Raw genomic sequence first — 14,847 nt, 5'->3', positions numbered from 1 at the left:
AGCATGCCCTGCTGTAATAAGGTTGAAACTTTATTGCTGGAACAGCACAGCAGGTCAGGCAGCATCTAGGGAACAGAAGATTCGACATTTCGGGCACATGCCCTTCTTCAGATTTCCTGAAGAAGGGCATGTGCCCGAAACGTCGAATCTTCTGTTCCCTAGATGCTGCCTGACCTGCTGTGCTGTTCCAGCAATAAAGTTTCAGCTTTGATCTCCAGCGTCTGCAGACCTCACTTTCTCCTGCTGTAATAAGGAGCAAGTTAGACGAAAAAGAACAAAGAACTGCAGTTGCTGGAAATCTGATGCAAAAAGCGAACATTCTGGAGAAATCCAGCGTCTGGCTGTGTTTGTGGAGAGTTAATGTTTCAAGTCAAAAGGGTCACTGGGTTCTGGTAGCATTCCAGCAACAATACTAAAGATGTGCGCTCCAGGACTACCACATGGCAAGTTGAATCCAAAATTGGCTTAGTGACAGGGGACAGAGGGTTGTGGTAAAGGCTGTTTGTGTGACTGGAGTCCAGTCTGTACTGGCATACCACAGCGCTCAGTGCTGGGTACCTTATTGCTTGTGATATTCATAAATGATATGGATGAGAATGTGGGGAGGATGATAAGTAAGTTTGCAGGTGACACAAAGATTGGCCAGGTGGTTGACAGTGAGGAGGAAGGTATTAGGTTACAGATAAACAGCTTGGTCAGATGGACAGATCAGTGGCAGATGGAATTTAACCCTGATAAATGTGATGCATTTTGGAAGTAGGAACAAAAAAAAGGAGTATTCAACGAATAGCAGGACACTAGGAAGCTCAGAGGAACACAGGAATAGAACATAGAACATAACAGTGCAGTACAGGCCCTTCAGCCCTCAATGTTGTGCCGACCTATGGAACCAATCTGAAGCTCCATCTAACCTACACTATTCCACTTTCATCCATATGTTTATCCAATGACCATTTAAATGCTCTTAAAGTTGGCGAGTCAACTACTGTTGTAGGCAGGGTATTCCACGCCCCTTCTACTCTGAGTAAAGAAACTACCTCTGACATCTGTCCAATATCTTTCACCCTCAATTTAAAGCTTTGTCCCCTTATGCTACCCATCACCATCCAAGGAAAAAGACTCTAAAATCCACTCAATCTAACTCTCTGATTATCTTATTTCAATTAAGTCAACTCTCAACCTTCTCTCTAATGAAAACAACCTCAAGTCCCTCAGCTTTTCCTCATAAGACCTTCTCTCCACGCCAGGCAACATCCTAGTAAATCACCTCTGCAACTTTTCCAAAGCTGACACATAATGCGGGGTGCTTGTCCCTCGATCTCTGAAGGTGGCAGGACAGGTTAATGTGGTAGTTAAGAAGGCATATAGGATGCTTGCTTTTATCAGAGTCATGATTATCAGAGCAGGAAGGTCCTGTTCCAGCCGTACAAATCTTAGGTTCGTCCAGGGCTGAAATAATGCATGCAGTTCGAGTCACCACAATACGGGAAGAATGCGATTGCACTGGAGAAGGTGCAAAGGAGATTCACCAGGATGATACCTGGAATCGAGCAATTTAGCTACGAAGAGAAGCTGGATGAGCTTGGGCTGTTTTCATCGGAGAAGAGGAAGTTGAGGAGGGAACCTGGTGGAGGTGTACAAGATTATGAGAGATGTGGACAGGGTGAACAAAAATCAGCTGTTCCCCTTTGTTGAAGAGTCAATATCAAGGGAATATAATTTTAAAACGGGAGGCAAGAGGGAATTTAAAGAAAAACTTTTTCATCCACTGGGTAGTGGGATTCTGAAACACACTGCCTGGGAGGTAGAAACCCTCACAACTTTTAAAGTGCGTTTGGGTGAGCATTTGAAGTATCATATCTTTCAAGACAGTGGGACGAGTATAAATAGTTGTACATTTTTGCCAGTACAGACTCAATGGGCGGATGGGCCTCTTCAGTACTGTCTGATTCAATGATTTCACCCCTGTCCAAGTTGTTCCAGTACAGCTTTAATCCAGGCATTTGCCCTGCAATGTGGAAAATGGTTCTGCACTCAACAACAGTACAAATCCAACCCACCAATTACCATCCATGAGTCTGTTCTCTATCGTCAGCCAAAGAACGGAGGGAATCATCACCAGTGCTATCAAGCAGCACTTACTTAGCAATAACCTGCTCACTATCAAGGGTTCCATCAGGGTCACTCAACTCCAGACTTCTTTACAGCATTGGTTCAAACATAAACAGAATAGCTGAACTACTGAGGTGAAGTGTAAGTACCTGCCCATGAAAGCAAAGCAGCATTTGTATATGTTTGGCATTGAGGAGCTCTTGGAAAACTGAACTGCATGAGAATCAGGGGAAAGGCTGAACTCTGGCAGTACTCATACATAGCACAAAGAAAGATGGTTGTGAAGTCAATTATCTTAGTCATGGGACACTACAGTAGGAGTTCCTCAGGCTGTCTCGCAGGTCCTAACATTTTCAGCTGCTTCGTCAGTTAGCTTTCCTCTATCATAAGGTCAGGAGGTGAGGATGTTTGCTAATGATTGTACAATGGTTGGCAGCCCAGATACTGAAGCAGTCCTTCTCCAAATACAGCAAGACCTGGACAATATCCAGGCTTAGACTGACAAGTGACAAGTAACATTTGTGCCGCACGAGTGGCAAACAGTGACCAAATTAACAACATTAACAAAAGATAATCTAACCATTGCTATTGACATTAAATGCCATAACCATCACTGAATCCCCCACCATCAACATCCTGAAGGCTACCAGAAATGAACCAGGAATACCCACTTAAATATTGTGGCTACAAAAGCAGGTCAATGGCCAAGAATCCTGCAGTGAGCAACTCATCTCCTGATTCCCTAAACCCTACTCGCATCTACAAGGCTCAAGTAAGGTATGTGATGGAATATATCCTACTTGGCTGGATGAGTCTGGCTCATAAAGCACTCAAGAAGCTTGACATTATCAAAGATAAAGCAGACAGTTGGATTAGCACCACATCCACAAACATCCACCTCCTTCACCTCTAAAGCATAGTGGCAGTAGTGTATACCAACTACAAGCTGCACTGCAAGAAATGACGCGGGTTGCTCCAAAAGCATCATCTAAACCTACATCCTCTAATACCTACAAGGCTTAGAACAGCAAATGCAAGGCGCCTTCTAAATCACACAGACCTGATTTGGAACTGTCTCATTTTTCCTTCACAAAAGCTAGGTCTGAGTTCTGGAACTCTCTTTCCAAAAGCAGAGTGGTGAATGTGCACCCCCCCAAGAACAGCAGAGATGGAAGAAGGAAGCTCACCACTACCTTTTCCAGGGCAGTGAGGGATGGGCAATAAATGTTAGTCTAGCCAGTGACAACTGCATTTCATGAACGATTACAAACGAAAGTCTGAATAAGGATGGCAGATTGCCTTCCCTGAACGTTGCTAATGTACCAATTGGGTTTTTTACCATAGAACATTAGTTTCATGATCATCATTGCTCATCTTTGCATTTTATTCCAAGTTTGTTTAATGAATTAATTGAATTTAAATTCCCCAGCTGCCTTGATGGGATTTGATTTCTCCACGTCATTATTCCTGGCCTTTGCATTATGAGCTCAGTTAAAAAAACAGTTATTCAACTTCTGCCCAACTCTTGACAGGTTGTACTCATAATTTAACCCTCTAATCCCCAATATCATTCGCATGGTCTGCACTGTATCCTGTACAATTGCTCAGACCTTTGAGTATAGGAGTTGGGACGTCTCGTTGAGGTTGTACAGGACATTGGTGAGGCCACTTCTGGAGTCCAGTGTGCAGTTCCGGTTGCCCTGTTACAGAAAGGATATTATTAAACTGGAGGGGGTTCAGAAAAGATTTACCAAGATGTTGCAAGGAATGGAGGGTTTGAGATCTAAAACTAGGCTGGAAATGCTGGGACTTTTGTCATTGGAACGTAGGAGATTGAGGGATGACCTTACTGAGGTTTATAAAATCAAGAGGGGTATACATAAGGTGAATGACAAGGGTCTTTTCTGTAGGGTGGGTGAGTTCAAAACTAAGGGACGTATTTTTAAGGTGAGAGGAGAAAGATTTAAAAAGGACCCGCGGGCAACTTTTTTACACAGAGAGTGGTTCGCATGTGGAATGAACTGTCAGAGGAAGTGGTGGATGCGGGTACAGTTAAAAGGCATTTGGATGTGTTCATGAATAGGAAGGATTTACAGGGATATGGGCTAAGCACAGGGTAGGTGGGACTAGTTTAGTTTATGAACATTGCTGGCATGGACTGGTTGGACTGAAGGATGTTTTCAAATTGTATGTCTCTATGAGTCTACAAAGTCAACTTATTCATTCTGAGCTGTGATGTCCAAAACAAATTAAGATACTTCAAATCGGGTCTCAGGGAGGTTCTACACAATTCCAAAGAGTAACAAGTATTAGAAGAAATCGGCAGACCAAAAATATGACCCAGCCTTGTAAAGCAAATGCTGCCACTCTCAACTTTGTGGTTATGTACTCTCTGACCAAATTAAAAATAGGAATAGGCCCTTTGGCCCCTCAAACCTGCTCCCCCATTCAATAAGATCAGGGCTGATCTGATTACTCCACATTGCCCCACAACGGGAGATGGTGGCAATCTAGAACAAAAGGTCATCGGTTTAGGCTAAGGAGTGGCAGATGTAAAACAGGGATGAGCAGGAATTACTTCTCTCAAAGAGTCATGAATCTGTGGAATTCACTATTCCCGAGTGCAGAGATACTGAATAAATTCTGTCTGAGGAGATAGATAGAATTTTATCCAATAATGGGTTGAAGGGCTATGAAAGGTGGGAAGGAAAGTGGGTTGAGGCTGAGATGAGATCAGGCATGATCTTATTTAATGGAAGAGGGGCTGAATATCCTATTCCTGATTAGATTAGTTTCCCTACAGTGTGGAAACAGGCCCTTCAGCCCAAAAGGTCCATACCGACCCTCTGAAGAGTAACCCACTCAGACCCATTTCCCTCTGACTAATGCACCGAACACTATGGGCAATTTAGCATGGCCAATTCACCTGACCTGCACATCTTTGGACTGTGGGAGGAAACCGATGCACCCGCAGCAAACCCACACTGATACGGGGAGAATGTGCAGACACAGTCGCCCGAGGCTGGAATTGAACCTGGGACTCTGGTGCTGTGAGGCAGCAGTGCTAACCACTGGGCCACCATGCCGCCCTTCCTGTTCCTACATAGAATCCCTACAGTCGAGAAACAGGCCATTTAGCCCAACAAATCAACACCAACCCTCTGAATCCACCCAGACCCATTCCACAACTCTATTACTCTACAATTTCCCTGACTAATGCACCTAACCTACATATCCCCCTGAACACTATGGGCAATTTAGCATGGCCAATTCACCTAACCCATACATCTTTGGACTGTGGGAGGAAGCCAGAGCACCCAAAGGAAACCCACACAGACACAGGGAGAATGTGCAAACTCCACACAGTCGACCGTGGCTGGAATTGAACCTGGGTCACTGGAGCTGTGAGGCAGCAGTGCTAACCACTGAGCCACCATGTAACCCCAAGTGTTCTTGTTCTTGTATTCTCCCCCCATAACCTTGTGTTCCTTCACTCATTAAGAATCTATGTACCTCCGCCATAAAAATATTCAGTGACTGCTTCCACTATACTTTAGGAAGTGCGTTCCATCGACTCACATCTGTCTATGCCAAGCGTTTCTTAAATGGGCAGTGGCTTAGTTTTAAACTGCAAAGATCCATTAATAATGCTCCTGATTTATTCTAGTGCCACAGGCCGAGAGGTGTTCGACTGGATCCTGGACCAAGGTTACTATTCTGAGAGAGACACCAGCAATGTGATCAGACAAGTATTGGAGGCTGTGGCCTATCTACATTCCCTCAAAATCGTGCACAGAAATCTTAAGGTAAAAGATGTTTAAACTAACAGTTGCCTCACACAATATTTTACAAAATTGTTATCAAGAAAAAATCAGCCATGTCCTGCAGAAAAAAAGGAGTAATAAGCCAGAAGAGAATGCTCTGTTCTATTACCCTAATACGCATGAGAATGATAGAATTCCCTGCAGTATGGAAGCAGGCCATTCGGCCCATTGAGCTCACACTGATCCTATCTCTGAACCCCTGCATTTCCCACGGCTAGCCCGCACGTACCTGGACACTATGGGCAATTTAGCATGGCCAATTCACCTAACCTGCACATCTTTGGACTGTGGGAGAAAGCCGGAGCACCCAGCAGATACCCATGCAGATACAGTGATAATGTGCTAACCCCACATAGACAGTCACCCAAGGATGGGATCAAACCCAGGTTTTGTTTTGCATGCTGTACAGATGGATCATACCATACAAAGTAGGGACGGCATGGTGGCTCAATGGTTAGCATTGCTGCCTCATAGCACCAAGGACTTTTCACTGTGCCTAGGTACGTAATAAATCAAATTTTAAAAATCATGTGTACCTTTAAGAGAAATGTCCACCTGAGTACCCCTTTAAGGAAATTGTCAACACCAGCACCCCTCTAAGCCCTCTGTTCCCATCGAGTCTATATGTAGATTTTCATTAAAATATTTTTATCTTAATGGTAGGTGATGACGGAACAGTTGCCAATCCTGCAGTTACCTGGAGGTTGACGCTACCGGCGATGATGATTAAACACAAAATACAAGCAAAATGTTGACTTTTCAGCCATTTTTTGTTTGTATTTTTTTTAACCATCAGCTGCTTAGATCTCTTCCCATGCAATCTGCCAATGATGTCACCAGCACTCATGATTTAAACAAAAGCGTTCAAAATATACCCCTGTTCAACAAACAGGTGCTCCATATGGCTGCACAACAAGCTCTATGACTAGCTCTTTAATTCTCGCTCTGCTGCATAAACAGGAGCTCCATATGTTTCACACAGAGATAGTCAGTGGTGCCTTAACCTTTGCCTTGCTGCACAAGAAGCATTGTGGAGATGCAGACGTTGATAGAGCGGGGAATTGCACAGCCTGTCCCATTTGTCAGATCTCTGAACTTGCAACATATTTACTGCTGTCTATCAATGAGATTTAACAATAGACAAATCATTCAGAGGTGCGATGGAGAGGGAAATACGATGAGTTAGAGTCAGATTAGATACAGACGGAGGTAAATAGAGAATAAAGAATTTGATAAAAGCAGAGAGGAACAAAAAAGACAAAATATTATTTTTCAAAAGACTTTGTTCTGCAATGTTAAAAGGAAAATGTACTAACTGCAGGAGTGCAATACCATGGTTTCAGTTGATGCTGTTCTCAGGTGAAATGTTATTTTAAGAAATCTTGTCACTTAAAGGGTCCTCTCCATATTAAGTACCAGCCATAATTTTCTGTAGAGGGCTCATTTCTTTTAGTATCCCCACATAGGATCCCTACAGTGTGGAAGCAGGCCATTTGGCCCCAATAAGTCCACACCAATCCTCTGAACAGCATCCCACACAGACCCACCACTACGACCACCACAACCGTGCCCCCTTCCCCCCCCCCGCCACCACCACCACCAATACTATCCCAGTAACCTTACATTTCCCACAGCTAATCCACCTAACCTCCACAGCCTTGGACACCATGGACAATTTAGCATGGCCAATCCACCAAACCTCCACATCCCTGGATCTTACAGGCAATTTAGCTTGGCCAATTCAAAGCACTAATGCAACCAAGTTAATGACACGCAATCTAAAAGTAGAAACTTCAATCACGTGCAGCTTGCTTTGGGATCAGAGGATGCCCGAAGCTTGTATCAATCCAGGATGTTCATGGGACTGAGTACGGCAAGTAGTGAGGTGAGTGGCAAAGATCTTCCAGCAGTTTCTGGCAATTTGCAACTCTCAGATAGTTAATGCACTAGTGACAAGCCTTTAGCTTAGTGTCATTTTTGCAGCAAGTTCTAGGCCACCATAATTGCTGCCTCCAGGGTTTGCATTCAAATTAATATCTATTTCTTGTATTTCTGTGCTTCTGACTTTAATTTGGCAATCCGGCATTTTGCCATGGACTGTCAGCTCTCGCTGAAGGGAAACTGATAATATGTGTGACAATCTGCAAATGCTAATAATAACTATGTTCTTTCTCTCTGTCATTCCTTAATCTGTGTTTCTCTTTTGACTATTTCGCTGTCAGCTGGAGAACTTAGTTTACTTTAATCGTCTAAAAAATTCCAAGATTGTCATAAGCGATTTTCACCTGGCCAAACTGGAGAATGGGCTGATTAAGGAACCTTGTGGAACACCAGAGTATCTTGGTAAGCCCACGTGGATGCAAGCAAGAAAAATCTCCAATGCCATTTTGCGTAAAACACCCATTAACTTTCATAATACGTTTTCCAAAAGGGAAGCATAGATTCATTTTCAAAAGCGATCATTGCCCAAGACCAACGCAAAATGAGCCTTGTATTGACAAAAGATGACATGGACTAAATTTGACTCTGATAATCGCACAAAATGGACAAAATTGAATTATTTTACACCCAGCACCATATGTTTTTCCTTTAACCTCAGATGCATGTGTAAGGGGACTTCATTGGCCATTTTGCACCTCCTCCTACAAGGAGTTGCATTTTAACTCAGTGGATTTTGTGTATTTTTTGAAGGAATCTCTTTATATTGAGAGTTTATTCCTGGGTGAGGGGGAGGTGGGATTATAATGGTAATATCAGTGGATGGGTAATCAAGAATTTCAAGCTAATGTTCTGGGAATATAAGTTCAAATCCCACCATAGCTGTTGGTGAAATTTGAATTCAGTAAAAATCTGGAATTAAAAAGTTAGCTCAAAGGTGATCATGTGATCATTGTCATAAAAACAAATGTCTTTAGGGAAAGAATTCTGCCATCTTAACAAGTCTGGCTGACATGTGACTCCAGATCCACTAAAAGATGGTTGCTTCATAACTATTGTGGGGATAATTTACACTAGTCTAGCCATTGATGGCCACATTTCATAAATGACTGGAAAAAAAATCTAGGTCTTTATATTATTAACTTTAAAATCTTTTCTTTATGACTTGAATCAAAATGTTAGACCAGGTTATACAAAGTCACACTCTTAGCAAAGGTCTTCATGCATTATATCTGGATTTCACTTCCTGTGGCTAACAGGTTCCACCTGATTTTCCCATCAATTTAAGTCACTGTTCAAATCATAGAGATGTACAGCATGGATACAGATCCTTTGGTCCAACTCGTCCATGTCGACCAGATATCCTATGTTAATCTAGTGCCATTTGCCAGCATTTTGCCCATATCCCTCTAAACCCTTCCTATTCATATACCCATCCAGATGCCTTTCAAATGTTGTAATCGTACCCACCCCACCACTTCCTCTGGCAGCTCATTCCATACGCACACCATCCTCTGCATGAAAAAGTTGCCCCTTACGTCCCTTTTATATCTCACCCCCCTCACTTTAAAACTATGCCCTCTGATTTTGGACTCCTCTACCACGGGAAAAGAACTTGGCTATTCATCCTATCCATGCCCCTCATGATTTTATAAACCTCCATAAGGTCACCCTCAGCCTCTGACACTCCAGGAAAAGTAGCCCCAGCCCATTCAGCTTCTCCCTACAGTTTGCAAGACACATGGACTATTGGAGCTGAGATGAGGAGATGTACTTGAAATACTGAAGTTCCACCATGAGTTTTGTGGCTCTGATTGACTAACAAGCCCTTTCCAAAATGATCAGCGGAAATTGCAGAGACACAAGCAAATACCTTTGAATATAATCTGGGTTCAGGTTGGTGCCAGAGGATTGGACGATTGCAAACATTACATTCTTCCTCAAACTATATTGTCACCTCAACTTCAATGATTGGAAAACATCCGGAAAGAATTATCCAGAATAACATTAATAGTCACATGGAAAAATGTGTATAGATTTGGAAATGTCAACATGGATTTGTTCAGGAAAAATCATGTCTAAGTTTCAGTAATTTTTTGAAGAGATAATATTAATGAGGGGCACAAGCACTTCTAAAAGACATTCGATACAGTGCCACAACAGATTTGTGAGGAAGGTAATAGGTCATGGAGTAAAAGGGACAGCAGCAATCTGAAAACAAAATTTTCTGAGGGAAAGGAAACAGAGAGTAATGGTTAAGGTGTATGCTGGGCTGAATCGTGAACCGTGTATAGAATCCCAGTCTTCTCTGGTAATTTTTAAAAATTACTATTAGACGTTAATTGTAGAAGGAGACATTAGAAAGAATGGACAGGGTTATAACAGCATTGGAAAGTACACAGATGTTTACAAGAAAGGTCGGAGATATTTATAGTATTTGTACTCAGTGACATGCAGCTGTATGTCATCATCATAAGCTTGCTCCAGAGTCCTGAAGCCATTACACAATACACTCACCTAACATTGAAGGAGAAGGCTGAGAGAAAATTTGATGAAAGTTTTCATAATCAGGAGGTGTCTAGACAGATTAGGCAGGAGAAATTGTTCCCATTTATAACTGAATTGCGAATCAGAGGCCACAGTTTTAAAGTGTTTTGCAAAAGAGCAAGTGTAAGGTAAGATGAAAAACCTTTTCACTCAGTGCGTAGTTAGGATATGTAATGTACTGCTTGGACTTGTGGTGAGGATGAGTTCAATCAAGGCATTCAAAAGGGCATTACTTGAGTATTTAAATAGAAACAATAAAGAAAAGGCAGGAAATTGGCACAAAGTTAAAATGTACAGTAATCCAGTACAGGCATGATGGGATGATGAGATGAATAGCATCCTTCTGCAGGGTAACAATTTTGTGATTCTGTGAATGACCAAAATGAATAGCCACTCCCTCCTCTTTCATCACGTGATTTGACACCTCGCCATGAATTTCCATTCTTTACAGACTGGTCAAGGAGGAAGCAAGGTCAAGGACTATTCTCACGCTTAGACTTCAAAATATATATTGTATACTAATACTAAATACTGCTGTACACAGTAATCATACTAGGCTCTGATCACATTGATACATTAAAGAAGGATTATTTGGTCTTCTTCTTGTACCATATTCACATGCCCTTAGAACTCTCTAAAGTTCTCATCTGTTGTTGTATTACACTGCATAGTTTGGTGTAGTAATCTACTGTAGTGTGGTCATTCTAACTCTGCCCACACTGTGGTGTTTGTACACAGTGATGTGCATCTCTATGTCATCATCGCAAGATTGCTCCAGGGTCCTGAAGCCTTTACACCATACCCTCTCCTAACTCTTCTTTATCTGTCATAAACATTGATTAACAGTTACATGGATTCTAAAATAATTTTCAATACTCCCAATTTTAAAACATTTACAGTACATTTTTCCTTATCTCTCCTATCCTTCCTCAAGTCTTTGACTTAATTCATCTGTGTCAGTAAGTGGGTAAGGCAAACTGGTGACAAGATATAGACATACTAGAGGTAAAGTTGGTGATTTTGCATTTTCTCTGCTGGCTTCTAATAGATCAGAGATTAAGAAGATCTGGCTGAAGGAACTACAGGAGTGTATGAAAATTTCAATGTGGTCTTACCACTTCTACTCTATTATTAGCCTCAGATACTGTTGCTAGCTTCTGTAGGAAGACACGAAATGGTACATCCATGTGTTGTCATTCTTCACATGAAGCTTATTCTCTTGCAGTACTGACTTGTTCTTCAAGGATCTGTTCCAAGCCATGAATGTACATGTTGTGTTGAGAACAATTTAAATTGTTGCTTGGTATGTTCCTCAGTCTGTAGTACATCTTTGAGAAATGACCTATTTTGCTACAATAAGTACATTCCTGGTGCAAAGCTGGTCAGTTTTGTCTTCACTGATATGGGATTTTAGAACCTCAATGCCCATAGTTTTATGCTGTTGTTGCCATATGCAGTATATTGTTCACGTAAGAGATCAGTCATGGGATGAGTCCTTTGCTAGCCAGGCTAGCATTTATTGCCCATCCTGAATTGCCCTACAGTCCATCTGGTGGAGGTAGACCCCAATGGCCTTCGGGAGGTTGACCCAGTGACACTGAAGATTTACGTTGCTTTATGTAGTCAATACACTGTGCAGAAGGTGTTCCATTAAATGCAACCTATGTTGTATAATGCTTCTTGAACAGTTACCTGAACGGTTATCTGCTGCAATTTGGTTTGCTCATTCTACAGCTCGGCCCTTTTTGATCGAACAGTCAATGACTGATTTATTCAGCAGATAATTCCATTGCAAAGTAGCTCTTGTTGTTAATTTTCACAATGGCATAGTTCCGGTAGTTTCATTAATGAACTGTATGCACAGTTACAGATTCCCTTTGGTGTGGATGCCAGCGATTGAAGTACACTGTTGTTAGTGTTCTCTTTGTCCTTGAGATAAAACATTGATCGACAGCTGTTAGGCAATTTCTCATAAATCTGCTGTCTATAAAACACACAATCTGATGTGCCTTCCATTTAGTGGAAAAGTGTGCTGAGCTGTTCAGCATTTGATTTGGTGTCCAATCCAGAAGGTTTGAAATCTTACGAATTGTGCTTTCCATATCTGCCAGTTCACTGACCTATTAAATGGATCTGAAAGCTTAAATCTTGTGGTTTTGCACCATGAATTTTGTTGCATTGTTTGATCGTTGACAGGCACTTGAAGTTGCTTTTTATTTCAATATTGGTAGGATGTTATTAGGATTTAGTACTCGTGGTCGTGTTGATTTTGACGTTTTACTATTGCAAGATCGTTGAGGTTCTAAAACTGAAAAATGTTTCTGCTGATTGCAAAGCTGTTTTCAATGTAAAGTCAGATTTCCTTTACCAGTATGGTGGCTTCATAGAGATGAATGAAGATATTCCTTTGATAAGATGGCTGAAGGATTTCCGAAGAAGCAGTAGGTAGCAAATCAATAAGATTCAATTAGTTTTTTGACTGTATTAAAGATATTTGCAATCATGCTGGGTTTTTTCAGTGTCCAAGACAGTTTTATGCCAAATTCGACACAACATGATTAAATCCGTGCTCTTTTTCTTGATACAACTTTTCATATTTGTACTAACTAAATTGACAAAACTTCCTAGGGGTCAACTAAAAATTGGAATTTGTCATTGAAACTGCCAAAATAATAAAGACTGCATTAGGGCTCTGATATTTCAAATTGATTCTTACTTCCAACCTTTGTTCCTTTTCTCAAATTGATGTTCTTTAAGCCAAACCTGAAGAATTATATTAACTTGTTGTTGTTAAATTTGCCATTGAGCAAATAGTTAAAAGATTTGTCAAGTCATTGTTATAAGTCTTAACTCTACTCCTCAGTCCAGCTTTGTCCCTTTTTTTTGCCCCTCCTTTCATTAAAGGGACTGAACCTGCTTTGGATGTCCACTAATTGGTTCCTTTTTACAGCATACTCCATTCAGATTTCTTCCCTTAGCAGCTAGTGAACTTTAACTTTTCTCCATTGTTTTTTAAAAGCTTGTTTCTCCTATAATGCATTTCTGAGACTTCAAATATTCTTGTGGCTTTGCTGAAAGAGTTATCGGTTCAGAGATGTCTCCTTCTCAGTGGCTGTTCAGCTCTGTGGTTTTGCTGGCTGCTAGAAGGCATTAAAGATGTAGCAGTGATTACTTGAAAAAATTATTTTTGAATTCTTCTCTTCTCCAGACAGTCTCAGGTCTGACTCTAGATCTTTTCCAATGCCACAATTTTCTAAGCAGTCATTGTCATCATTTCTTGTCATGTGATTTAATACCACATGATGAATTCAGACAGCCTATTTAAGGAATGGGCAAGGCTTAGACTTCAAAGTAATACTATATGTTATACATTGATGCTCATACTGTTATACATGGTAATCATTGATATACCATGTTTTGATCTTATTAGGTGAGGATTACACAATCTTCTTTGTTCATGTTAAGACTCTCTGAAGTTCTAGCCTATTGTAATGTAGTGTGGTGTAGTTTTCTAGTGTGATTAGATTAGATTCCCCACAGTGTGGAAACAGGCCCTTCGGCCCAATAAGTCCACACCGACCCTTCGAAGAGCAACCCACCCATTCCCCTACATTTACCCCTGAATAATCCACCTAACACTATGAACAATTTAGCATGGCCAATTCACCTGACCTGCACATCTTTGGACTGTGGGAGGAAACCGGAGCAACCGGAGGAAACCCGCACAGACACGGGGAGAACGTGCAAACTCCACACAGACAGTTGCCCGAGGCGGGAATCAAACCCGGGTCCCTGGCGCTGTGAGGCAACAGTGCTAACCACTGAGCCACTGTGCCACCCCAAGTGATGTTTACACTCAATAATGTTCACCTCTGTGACATCATTGCAATGTTGCTCCAGGGTCCTGAAACCTTTACACAACTCTTCCTAATGTAAATCTATAGTCTCAGAAAAACTACCAGTCAGTATTTTAATCCTCTTCTAATGGATGCCACTAAGCTGTAAAAATGGATTACCCTTTAATTCCAAAAGCTCTAATAACTGCCACTTAGAAGTTGGAATGTTCAGGGTCTTCCTTTCTCCCCCTCTCTGTCTTTCTGTCTCTCCATGATTCATAAGGTAATTATCAGTCCAGGAACATGCCAAATACAGGGCTCAGGAGGCAAACAAGAATGCATACTAGACAAACAAACCACACACATTGAGCCAAATACCACAAGAAACACTAAGAATTTCTAGTGAGTAATATTTAAGCTACCCTTAAAGTTCACTAATGTGTTTTAAGAAAGAGAAGCTGCCATCCCTACCTTGTCTAGACAACACATGCAACTGCAATAAAACATACACGTGAGATATGAATGAAGAGAAGACCATTCTTGAATCTGCCCTGCCATTTGATGAGGTTGTGACTCATCTGATTGTGGCC

General features: G+C 41.5%; 1 protein-coding gene across 2 annotated transcripts in view; it reads left to right on the top strand.

Annotated features, from left to right (window-relative positions):
- Positions 1-14,847, top strand: part of LOC122558854 (caM kinase-like vesicle-associated protein) — a 155,839-nt gene that overhangs the window by 117,325 nt on the left and 23,667 nt on the right. For both annotated transcript variants that reach the window (XM_043707701.2, XM_043707702.2), the window contains exons 5-6: positions 5,780-5,918; positions 8,159-8,279. In XM_043707701.2, coding sequence (XP_043563636.2) covers positions 5,780-5,918; positions 8,159-8,279 — 260 coding nt within the window. The remainder of the gene's footprint in view (positions 1-5,779; positions 5,919-8,158; positions 8,280-14,847) is intronic.

The sequence above is a fragment of the Chiloscyllium plagiosum genome, unplaced genomic scaffold, assembly GCF_037043375.1.
Source record: "Chiloscyllium plagiosum isolate Xiang-an unplaced genomic scaffold, Cpla_swu_hap1 HiC_scaffold_14, whole genome shotgun sequence".
Taxonomy (NCBI): Eukaryota; Metazoa; Chordata; class Chondrichthyes; order Orectolobiformes; family Hemiscylliidae; genus Chiloscyllium; species Chiloscyllium plagiosum.
Note: the sequence above shows the minus strand (reverse complement) of the source record. Positions and strands in the feature narration are given on the sequence as shown.